The sequence below is a fragment of the Citrus sinensis genome, chromosome 2 (genome assembly GCF_022201045.2).
Source record: "Citrus sinensis cultivar Valencia sweet orange chromosome 2, DVS_A1.0, whole genome shotgun sequence".
Taxonomy (NCBI): domain Eukaryota; kingdom Viridiplantae; phylum Streptophyta; class Magnoliopsida; order Sapindales; family Rutaceae; genus Citrus; species Citrus sinensis.
In genome coordinates this window covers 19,682,369-19,694,736 of record NC_068557.1, presented here as the reverse complement: position 1 = coordinate 19,694,736, position 12,368 = coordinate 19,682,369, and the positions used below count along the sequence as shown (strand labels likewise).

The following is a 12,368-nucleotide window of genomic DNA, read 5'->3' as shown; positions in this document are numbered from 1 at the left end:
TCGATAATTCTCATTACTCTTATTTTTATCTTTTTCTTCACATTCTCACCACTTCTGGCCGCGTCCTAATTAACTCCCGTTGTTTTTCTTTGACTTTCTTTTCATTTTCATTTTGTTGGTTTTAATTTCTCATAACATTTTTTTTATAGTCATCTAGTCTTTCTCGTTACCTAAGAATATCAACAAAAGACTATTTAAATAAGATTTCACATCTCATTTGAAGAGTTATATCAATAAAAATAGTACCAAAATACTACTTAAATGAAGTTCTTCAAATAAAATATCATTCTCTCTCTTCAATATTGAAAAAAAGAGAATCACTATCTTATTTGAAGAATTTTACGCAGAGAGTTTTTTACAACCTTTAATTTAGTATTAAATTATTTTTATCTCATTATTCTTGAAGGAAGAAAAATATTATACTTGCTATTATTTTGGTGAAGGAAAATTTTAATTAAAATAATATATATTTTGAATTTAAAGAGTATTTTGACTTTTTTTTCACTTTTTTATTTGTCACATAGATAAGCAAATAAGTATTTGAAGAGTAAAATTAAAAGAATCTTTTTTATGATGCTTTAAATGCATTGGTTTAGTTGAGTCTTCATAAAATAAGAAAATACAATTAGTCAATCTATTAGATTCTTCTTTATTGAACTACATTAAATATAATATGTTGAGAAATTTTATAATATATCAAATGTATTATATCAACCATATAATAAGTAAATAATGTTATTACATGTGTGTATAAGTATATTTATTTTGAAATATCACCATTCAAGTGGTAATTATTTTAAATTTAAGGGAAAAAGGACATTCAACCCCCCAACGTTTAATTGTACATATCATTCATTTATTAGTTTGCTTATATTACTTCTTATGTATATTAAAATTTGTCTTATACTTGCTGCCTCAATTGGTGGCAAAAATAGTTAGGTGTTCAACATCGAAAACGACACCGTCCACTCAAACTCAGACTTTCAACGTTCAAAAAAAAAGAGTCACAACCTAACAGTTAGTCAGAATTAATTAATTTCCGAGAAACAAAAAGTAGGGAAAGAAAAAAGAAGAAGAAGAAGAAGAAGTAGAAGAAGCTTCTAAATTGAGTCCATTTTGGCGGAGACAGATCATTACAGCAATGTCAAAAAACCACCAAAACACAAACCCATTGAAAAAAGTACCATTGAAAAGTAGGAAGTAAAGTTAAGAATAAAAAAAAGAAGTGAAGTTAAGAATAAAAAAAGGAAGTAAAGTTAAGAATAAAGAAAAAGGGGCAGTTGATGAAAATACAAACTATTAAAATAATTAAATGATATTTTTTAGTTGAACAACAGAAAACAGAAAACCAGCTGCTGACCCTTTGGTGCCTTTTTAACTCGCCCTTGATTCCGTATCAGCTGCTTTGTCTTCTTCATCACGTCGATCATGTCTAACAAAAGCTCTATCGTCAAAAGGGACGAAGCAGCAGGCCGCGTTGCTTCTATTTACACTGAACTACAAATCAGCAGAATGAATGTCTCCCTGCCTCTCCCTTCCGTCCTCAAAAACACCTTCAACGTCGTCGACGACGCTGCTAGCTCCGCCGCCGGTGACCCTGGTATTGTCCCACGTTTCATATTTACATGTGTGCATACTTTTTCCAAATACGAACAGACAACTCTTGACCTGAAGAGTTTCATAGTGTTTTATATATATATATATATATATTTTTAATTGGGTGTGAATGATGGCAGAGGAGATAAAGAAGTTGTTTCCGAAATTTTACGGACAGCCATCGGCAAGACTGGTGGAGTGTGATCCCATGGCTTGTACATTAATGGAGAACAAAAGTTTGAAGATCGGAGTTGTTCTGTCGGGAGGCCAGGCTCCCGGGGGACACAATGTCATCTCTGGGATTTTCGGTAGAGGCTTTTGCTTTTGGCCTTTTCTGAGTTTGTATGTCTATAAATCAAAGGGCAGGTTTGGGAATCGGAATTTTGAGAATGTTTTGTTTTGTTTTCGGGGTTTAAGATTATTTGCAGGAACGCACAAAAGGAAGCAAGCTTTATGGGTTCAGGGGCGGTCCAGCCGGAATCATGAACTGTAAATTTGTTGAGCTTTCTTCTGAGTTTATCTATCCTTATAGAAACCAGGTCAGGGATTTTGATCACTGCTTATTTTAGCCTTTTAAAGTTTCGTCATATCCTAATAATTAAGGATCTTGTAAACACTCCATTGACAGGGAGGCTTTGATATGCTTTGTAGTGGCAGAGACAAGATTGAAACTCCGGAGCAGGTCGGTGTACTCTTCGCTTATTTAGAACTTTCTTTGCTTCTATTTTTGGTCTATTATCATATTGATATGAAAAATGTTAATTTTAACTGAGGATCCATTGAGCCTAAAAGTATAGCAGAGCATTAATGGATTGCAAATATCAAATTTTGTTTAGTTTAAGCAAGCTGAAGAAACAGTAAAGAAGCTTGACTTGGATGGGCTAGTCGTAATTGGTGGGGATGACTCCAACACAAATGCTTGTCTGCTTGCTGAAAACTTCAGGTACCTACTTTATGCATAAGTTGAAGGCATTATCTTCATGTTCTGTAATCTCGTGAATTTCTGTTATTGCGGTTTGATTCATTGCTAGAAACTTTGATCAGGAGTAAGGACATGAAAACACGAGTTATTGGATGCCCAAAAACCATTGATGGTGATCTCAAATGCAAAGATGTTCCAATAAGTTTTGGATTTGACACTGCATGCAAGGTAATGGTTTGATTTTTGTATGTTCTGAAACAAAGTGAGCTTAAAGCAGAACTCATCTCAATCTATCCTGATTTAATTACATTTAACTGCTATTGTACTGGTTAATATTCATTCATGATCTACACTGGCTTTGAACATGCAGACATTTTCAGAAGTAATTGGAAATGTTATGACAGATGCTCGATCAAGTGGAAAATACTACCACTGTATGCTCTCTGGCTATGACATTTTTGAAACTTGGTCATGCTTGCTTGTTATATTTTGATCTTAATTATACCTGTTTCTGCAGTTATAAGGCTTATGGGCCGTGCAGCCTCTCATATAACATTGGAGTGCGCTTTGCAAACCCATCCTAATATTGCAATTATCGGAGAAGAGGTGCTTCTCATATCCTTTATCAATTTCAATTTGTTTAAACTCTTATATTCGATATATTCCTTGGTAGTTTTTATCAGAATGACCATGCAAACCATATAACTCAGAGCTAACAAGTTACTAGTATGATAATTGTGTTGGTGGTTTCCTGCAAATCCTACAACTTCTGTAAGGACTAACAATATTTTGCATTTTGTCAAAGATTGCTGCCAAGAAGTTGACATTGAAGAATGTTACAGATTATATAACAGATATGATCTGCAAAAGGTCAGAAGCTGGTTATAATTTTGGCGTTGTACTTATACCGGAAGGCCTGATCGACTTCATTCCTGAGGTACTTATAGGACAGCAGTAGATACAACAACTTAATGTTGTCATCACCCAATGCAATTCAAAGTTCAAACTGTCACATTGCTTGTAATGCCTTGCAAACTTTCAGGTACAACAACTTATTGCAGAGCTCAATGAAATCTTAGCTCACGGTGGTGTTGATAGAGACGGGGTGTGGAAAAAGAAACTCAAAAGTCAATCTCAAGAGCTCTTTGAGTTATTCCCCGAAGAAATTCAGAAGCAACTATTGCTTGAAAGAGATCCACATGGGAATGTTCAGGTATTTTCTTTGTTCATGACATCTTTATGCCATACATCTTTATCATCATTTATCGGATTTTAATCTTCTTCTTTTTTTCAATAATGTTTGTATCATATGATTAGGTTGCAAAGATTGAAACAGAAAGGATGCTCATCCAAATGGTGGAAGCGGAATTGAATAAAAGGAAGAAGAAGGGTACATATAAAGGACAATTCACCGGGCAGCCCCACTTCTTTGGGTAACCAAATATTCGTTCATCTATTTAATCTTGAATCACCTCTTTCGTGATGTTTTACATGCATGGTATATAAAATTCGCATTATGCATGATCTTCACCACGCAGTTATGAGGGCAGATGCGGTTTTCCAACAAACTTCGATGCAAATTACTGCTATGCATTAGGTTTTGCTTCTGGAGCTCTCCTCCATGCTGGAAAGACTGGATTGATTGCATCGGTTCGTGTTACTTCTTATTGAAGTTTCCTCTTTCGTAGTGATTTTTTTTTTATTTTTTAATGTGATGCTGGTTTATATTTTCAAAACCATCGGCATCCAATCACAGGTGGGAAATCTGGGAGAACCGGTGGAGGAATGGACAGTGGGAGGAACAGCATTGACATCCTTAATGCATGTGGAGCGTAGACATGGTAATTATTCCTAGCAATACATGACTAAGGACAGTAACTGACTAACTGTGACCTGCATGAATCACTATGGACTTTTGTACTTCTATCATCAACTCTGTTTTTTTTTCTTATAACCTTTCTCAGGGAAGTTCAAGCCTGTGATTAAGAAGGCTATGGTGGAACTTGAAGGTAACATCTTGAAAGTTTACTCTCTTCATTTGTTTTGATTTCTTGATGCAGAGAATTTACTGATGTTGGAAATCGCATATGTGAATTGTCAGGTAAACCATTTAAGACATTTGCATCTTTGCGTGAGGACTGGACAATCAAGAATCTATATGCAAGTCCAGGTACATATATTTCTTTGAAGCGTGTACAATTTGGCGGTACTGCAAGAGCGCCTGAAATTTTTTTTTTTTTTTTTTGAAAAAACAATTCACTAGTATTCCTGATAATATGTTTCCTTTGTTTTAATCAGGACCAATTCAATTTAGTGGCCCGACTGCAAATGATATCAATCACACTCTAATGCTGGAACTTGGACAGGGACAACCCGCGCAAGCAAAGTTGAACAAATGAATTTTGTTTATTTCCATTTCATTAATTCTCAATTGAGCTCTAGATTATTTGCCTGTGTACATGCAGCATGGAGTTAATAATTATTCACTAGCAAACCCCACAGTTTTGCTTCAGCTAGAAGAAAATCGGCAAAGAAAATAAGCATTCATGTTATTGCAAATTCAGTTTATATTTTTACCTTAAGACATTTATCGCCACCTCTTCATATCTTTGTAACTTTATTTATAGCTTGTGTGATGATAATTAAAGTTGGAGATTAATGTTTGCTTTTCTTCATCCTCTCCTCTCTCTCTCTCTCTCTCTATATATATATATATAGAGTCCTTCTTTCATGTGTGCACCCTTATTTTTTTCTATGTAAATACACTGATAAACCATGTGGTTTAATAAAATTAGTATAGAAAATTGCTGCTGCCTTCTTCTTCTCTTGCTTGGTTTTTCTCTCTATTTGTGTTCTTTGTCTTCTCACTTAACTTCTTTCCCACCTCAGCTTATATGTCATTTGGCTTCTTTACCTTCTATGATCTCTTAGCTTTTTTTCTCTTCTTTGTTTCTATTGTTGCTATTCTCTGTTTTAGCTTTTCTTTGCTTATGATCTCCGGCTTCTTTATAGCTTTTAGGTTGCTTGACTTCTTTGCGGCTTCTAGACTGCTTGACTTCTTTCATGCTCTGCTTCCTTGTTGCTCCTGTGTTGACTTTGCCTTTCTTTTCCTTCTCATACCCCGCAATTCGTTCCTGCAATTTTGACTTTTACAGACAACTTTTAATTAATCTTTTACAGGTGTCAATTCCTTATTTATTCACTAACAAATATACACACACACATCAGGCCGAACACGAAGTTAGTGAATTTGAATAGATATAAAATGGCACGATTAATAATTATGTCACATTTTTCTCTCAACTCAATTTTTTTATCACCTATTTTGGCTAAGATGGAGTTGGTGGAATGGAGTAACCTATAATCAACCGAATAAAAGAAATATTACAACTCAATTAATGTTAAGCTACATTAAATATAACAAATTTATTAATTTCCAGGTGCCAGGACATTATTTAGCTTCAAATAAAAAAAAATTGTATTTACTCTACGGAAAGTTTCAATCAAAGTACTTTATTTAAAGAAAGATACAATAAGACCTGGTAGTACTATTGCTAGTGATAAAAATGAAGAGTCTAACGCATATTGCCAGAAGAGCATTGAAATTACCAGCCCATAACAGTAGCAGTAGCACCGCTGTTGTTAACCTGCGACGTTACTGTGCTAATGCTCCACCTTCATCTCCTGCCCCCAACAGTAAACTCTTTGTTGCAGGTTTCTCTCTATCTAAATGACTCCTATTTTCACCATTTTTATGTACCCATGAATTAACACAATACTAATTGTATTAATCTAACGTTATGGTTTTCAGGTTTGTCATGGACAGTTGATGAGAAGTCCTTGAAAGACGCTTTCTCCTCCTTTGGTGAGGTCACTGAAGGTAAGTAAATTTACAACCTTCCCGTTAGTTCAAGCCTAGCAGTGTTGAATGGTCAGTGTTCGACGAATTGTCTGAATGACCGACCATAGTGATTCATTATTTGTATTCTTTTATGTGACCGCAACGAAGGACTCAAACAATTTGCTTATTATAATTAACAATTCACTGGCTATGAAATTTTTAGTTTCAGCTTTTAGAAGAAAGCAATTCTAATATTGCTGCTAAGCTTTAGTGTTATAGAAGAAAAGGACCTGTCACTAGCTGGACTGACATGCTTTCTAAATAACAGTTGCCTAATTATATGCTTTACTGATTTAAGTCAGTGATACAATCCCAACTGGGGTTGTGGCATTCTGTTTTTGATAGTGTACAGAAATGCAAGTTCCCCTTGTTTTGGTGGGATCATTTTCTTAAGTCTGTGAAGTATATCAGATACTTTTAGAGAAGGAAATGGTAGGTTCTGTGTCTGGTCGAAGAGAAATCTACACGTACTCAAAACTTTGATTTCCCTTGAAAAGGGTTCATTCATTTACAAGTAAATTACCCAAATTGGTAGTTTAAACCCCAAGTTCATTTTGGCATTCAGCTCTTTAGATTGTCCTTTAGATGTCATGTGATCAGGAAGCATGTTGGATTTTCTATCTTGCCTACTTGATGACAATGATAGTGTTACTAATTCCTGCAAATGCTGTGTTTCAGTGAAGATAATATATGATAAAGACTCTGGTAGATCAAGAGGCTTTGGATTTGTTCATTTTTCCAAAGAAGATGATGCTGAAAGTGCAAAACATGCCATGGATGGAAAGGTAAGCAAAGAATTATGCTTCCTGGAACTTGACGGGATCTTCCCCATCACTTTTGTCAAAACTGAAACTGCTGGCTATCATGGTTTTTCTTGTAGGGATTGCTAGGTCGCCCACTGAGAATAAGCTTTGCTCTCGAAAGGGTTCGAGGTGAGCCGGTTGTAGTCCCACGCATTACAAACAATGGAGATTTCTCCAGTCGCAACACTTGAACTTCATGAATCTAAATAAGCAATTTATTTGTTTTTTTATTTGCTGGTAAAAATTGATGGACTAATAGCTTTTTGGTTGCTTTCTATATGAGTGTAGCTGCATTGTACGAATACACAAGTTTTGCGACCAAGTCTTGTACTAGTTACTTGGATATTATGTTCAAAGATTTCTTATCTCCATCCAAATCTTTAATATAGATAATAATTTTTTATCTTCTGAACATATTAAAATTAAGAACAACTTAAAAAATAAAAAAGCTCAGTCTTGAATTTTATTATCTTAATTTCTTCTAAGTTTTTTTTAAAAGAAAAAAATTCTATAGATATCTTTTTGAACGCAGAGATGCAATCCAATCATATTTCGACTATAAATAAAATCGTGCTTAAACAATTTTTCACTCCAATCTCACCATATTCACATTTGGAATATGTTGTATATTTTGTGAAATTTATGCTTATTTTTCTATTTAATTTATGCTCTACTGTGTTCTGGACTTCTGGCTCTTTCCCCTCTCTCGGCCAGACTTGTGTGGGTTTAAAACTTGTATAATACAAGAGGTTCATAAGAATATTTGAAGTATGCCAGAAGTCTAAGTTTGAAAAATATGGAAAAAGAATTGATATACTCTCAACGTTCAAGAAAAAGGATAAAAATTTCCTAATCTTTTGAAAAACACATTTAGACCCATTGTTCTTAATAGATTCTATTTATTTAAGTAAATAAAAATGTTAATATTGCACATTCATGTAGGAATGACGCGTGAGCTTACAAAGAGATGATGTTGTTTGTTAGATCAAAAAATTCATGTAATATATTTAAAATAGCACCACTTTTTAAATTTTTCTCGCAAGTGCATGAATTTATTAAAATACATATTTAAAGAAAATGAGATGGAACCCACAAGGATTGTCTATTTAAATGAGAAAAACTAAATTAAACTTATATCAATTTAATTAAGGTTGTTTAAGAAGAAAAATGATTTTAAACTTAACAAGAAAGTAAATAAAAGTTTAGTGAAAAATTTTAAGAGTGATAAAATACTTAGGCTTTGGAATCCATCACTTTTAACTTCATAAATCCCAATCAAAGTAACAATCTAGAAATCAATCCGTTGTTTACTCAAGATTTTATCATTAAAACATATTTGAAATCTCTAAAGTTAATCCTCATATACTTCAAAAGTATTAAGACTGAGCATTCTATGTATCCATCTTGAAAAACACAAAATCAAGTAGTTAATAATTAAAAATTACTTAGCCAAGTTTAGATTAATTAAAAATTATTCCTAACTACCAAGAATACATGATATTAATGGTGAAAAGAGTTTCATTTTTATAAATCATGTGAAGCCAGGATTGTAGGTATTAAAAGTATAAATGAGGGATTAATAAGAATTGTGAATGGGTTGGCTACTTGATCAATTTGTTCGTACGAAAAAACCAAGGCAGAGTGTGTTCTCAAATTGGCTTCTTCAATTTGGCCTCATGTGTAGAATATGTTGGGCTGTAAAAATTGTTGTTGCTATTGGTGCTCACCGTTTGAAAGAATGTGTGGGCTGGATTTTAAGTTTTCGTGTGATGGCATTATTACCGATATCACGCTGACATGGCAGCATGATGTGGACAAAATGGTGGGACCATCTGATGATATGATGCTGAGGTGGCGAAGATGATACGACGCTAGGGTGGCCAAAATCTTATGACAAGAATGATGATGTCATGACGAGATGTGACAATGTTGACTAGATGAGGTGGGGTCAAGAAGGACATATGGTTGCATATGTGGATTTGCTAACGTGGCTCCTTCAAAAATCAAATTAACCCAAGATGTCTATGTTAAGAGTGGATGCCCATACCATTGCATCACAATTGAACTTTGGTAATAGAATGCAAAAAGTGTTTTACAACCTTGGTTTTGTAGCCTAAATTCCTTTAATTCCCTATTATTTTATCATATTTTTCCATTTACATTTTATTATAAAATAACCACTTATTACAATGAATTATTAAACATAATTAATTGATATAAATTAATCCCATCAAAAATCATGCAACAACATAAAGATTCAATGTCCCCAAATATATCTTAGATATCAAACACAATAATTTCTAAGTTTACACAAAAAATAGAGTACTCAAATATCATATAAATGCATACCTTAAACACCTCCACAATTATTCAATAATTTTGTTAGTGGAATGATAAAAACCAAGATAAATAATTTCGCTCCTCCCTTGAATCCCTCCTAGCCGACCACGCGGGAGAATAAGAGCCAGGTCTTATTTGCTATAAATTTTCTATTTTTTATACCTAGGGTATTGCTAATCGGCTTGGGTGGCATGACTTAAAACAATCTAAATTAGGCACAATAGTAACTCTAGGCTAAGATCAAGTAAGTCCAAACACTAATATAGTATTAATAATAAGACTATTATTAATAGTAGTAGTAGTAATAATAATAAATTTAACAATTAAATAAGAAAATAAATTAATAATTACAACAATAGAATCAAAATAATACTAATAATTATTCACTTGATCTTCGGACATTACAACTATATTATATCAATATCTTAATTAGTTCTAACTCATGCATATAAAAATTGTACATATAAAAAGAAGGATGTATATAAAAATTGAGATGGATAAAATGCTTAATTTACTTACTTTTATATACATTGCCTCTAACTTTCACTTGAGATGGCCTTACTTTCACTTGCCTCTAACTTTACTTACTTGGCCTTCTCTAATCGCATCATCTAATTAATCCCCTGCTATTCGGGAAACCACGAGCAAATCATATATACAGAGTATTATCCATCCTTGTGAAGCTAGCTAGCTCTGATTTTTATAATGCGTTATATAAATATATAGGCCGTCCCGGTTTGGAAAGATTTCTCAGGACATTTTCCAGTATTAATTAAAATAATCGTGCTTTCTGAACTTAGAGAATTAAACTAATTAAGTTAGTTGTGACTCAAATTGTCTAACCAAAAAATTATTAACGCAATATTATTGTCTACAGTGGTTAGCACTTAACATAATGTGATACTCAGGGGTTGTTTGCTTTTTTTTACTTAATTGACTTAATTTTAATTAGTTAAGTCATTAAGTATGTTTTTTTTTAATTTAATGAAATATTTAGTCATTAAGTCTTTAAGTTATTAAACCCATTATGTTTTTCTTTTAATCTAAAAAGTCTGAATGATATTATTAAAAAATATTCTCTAAAATATCGCTATTAATCAACTAATTTTCATTCTTACCTAAATAAAAATTAATAATTACCATTATTACCCATCTCTATAACTTGTGAAAATATAGTGGTAGACTATTATTATTTTATCCTTTTATTTTACCTAAATAAAAAATTAATAATTGGCTATTATTAAAAAAGAAAAATTAAAAATATAGTGGTAGACTATTATTATATTTTACCTAAATAAAAATTAATAATGACCATTATTACCCATCTCTATAACTTGTGATAATATAGTGGTAGACTATTATTATTTTATCCTTTTATTTTCTTCAAATTAGCATTATTTATTTTCATAGTTTTTTATGAACATTTTTCATATAAAAATATCATAAACTACAGTAAAATTGATTAACATATACTAATTTAGAATAAAAAGAGGTGTATTCAATTAACAATGATTTATGTTATGATAATATATTATCTTATTTAAGTTCTTTGATATGTTTATTATTTGTTTAAAATTTAATAATTTGTAAGGCCACAAAAGTAAAAAAAAAACTAATTTTTAGATCTTTAAAGTTAAAAACAAACAACTTAATATTTATTTTTAGCAATTTAGACAAAAAAAATATATCAGTCAAATTCAGACATTTGTATTCAAAATTCAGATTAATTCAGATATATTTAAAATTTCAGATAAAAAAATAAAAATCACCTCAATTAATCTGATTTTATCTTATGCAATATTAATATCTCTTTCATGTTAAAAAATGAAAAAAAAAATTCTTTTACGTTAAAATATCATACTATTTTTTGTTTTTAAGCTAACAAAATAATAATAGCCAAATAAGCTTCATTTTGGAGACGAATAATGAGAGATAAAAAGTCCGATACTTCCAAGTCCCCAACATTATTAGTTAATTGAAAGTATTTAATAGTTTATGCGACTCTAATTATCCGAGAGGGTGCATCATGGGATAAGATTTCCTCCATGGAGGATGAATTTGTGGCCCCCCAAAAGTCATTTTGAATTTGCTTTGGTGGTGACATAATTGACGAGCTCTGCTTATTCGTTCTAAAAATTAGTAATTTCCTTGTTTTATCTTTCTGAAAGTGCATTGATGATTAATTAATTAATTATAAATCAGCAAGTAGTAGCTAGCATAAACTTTCTATTATTATAAAGAGAAATAATAATAGTGATAATAATAAAGAGAAATGCTAAAGGTTGGGAAAGCTGAGAGAACCATGAGAGAAACGACAGCTTGTGCTGCCGTTTCGTTCTCTCAGCTCCCCCCCAACATGATTAAGAGAAATCTGGTCCCCCACGTGAAAAAACACTCCCTTTTATTAGTTTTTTTTTTTCTTTCACGACACTTTCTTAAATGGTCAACAAAAAGCAGGAGTAGGCCCCACACTCAAGTCACTTTTACCAAGTGAAATCTGGCCCCCCACGTGAAAGTCACTAGTCCCCAAAGCTCACTCCGACTCATGACCAAGCAAAGCTAAGTTTTCTCAGGGATCAGTTGCTTGTTCACTTCTCGTTCACTTCTTTACTCATCACAAGCCATTACTTCAGCTCATCCAATCAGTGGCCGATCTAGATCTTGAAGCAACACCCAGTTGGTAATTATCTCAGCTTAAAGAATAATTTTTTTTTTAATTTTTTGTTATATCATAATAATAGAAATGTACCTGCATTTACTGATTAAATGATAATGTGTTTGATTTAGAATTTTTTAGAAATCTTTT

At 32.4% G+C, this 12,368-nt stretch overlaps 2 protein-coding genes across 2 annotated transcripts; both read left to right on the top strand.

Moving 5' to 3' along the window:
* The first annotated feature begins 1,269 nt into the window (after positions 1 to 1,269).
* LOC102617821 (pyrophosphate--fructose 6-phosphate 1-phosphotransferase subunit beta-like) lies at positions 1,270 to 5,188 on the top strand. Its single transcript, XM_006469563.4, has 16 exons — positions 1,270 to 1,600; positions 1,737 to 1,904; positions 2,014 to 2,135; positions 2,225 to 2,278; positions 2,433 to 2,539; positions 2,641 to 2,746; positions 2,889 to 2,952; positions 3,036 to 3,124; positions 3,324 to 3,455; positions 3,561 to 3,731; positions 3,836 to 3,951; positions 4,057 to 4,168; positions 4,275 to 4,359; positions 4,483 to 4,527; positions 4,620 to 4,688; positions 4,817 to 5,188. The coding sequence occupies exons 1-16, from the start codon at positions 1,429 to 1,431 to the stop codon at positions 4,915 to 4,917; spliced, it is 1,713 nt and encodes a 570-aa protein (XP_006469626.1). The 5' UTR covers positions 1,270 to 1,428; the 3' UTR covers positions 4,918 to 5,188.
* Positions 5,189 to 5,828: 640 nt separating this feature from the next.
* LOC102618101 (glycine-rich RNA-binding protein 4, mitochondrial-like) lies at positions 5,829 to 7,593 on the top strand. Its single transcript, XM_006469564.4, has 4 exons — positions 5,829 to 6,232; positions 6,330 to 6,398; positions 7,098 to 7,204; positions 7,300 to 7,593. The coding sequence occupies exons 1-4, from the start codon at positions 6,085 to 6,087 to the stop codon at positions 7,411 to 7,413; spliced, it is 438 nt and encodes a 145-aa protein (XP_006469627.1). The 5' UTR covers positions 5,829 to 6,084; the 3' UTR covers positions 7,414 to 7,593.
* Positions 7,594 to 12,368: the final 4,775 nt, after the last annotated feature.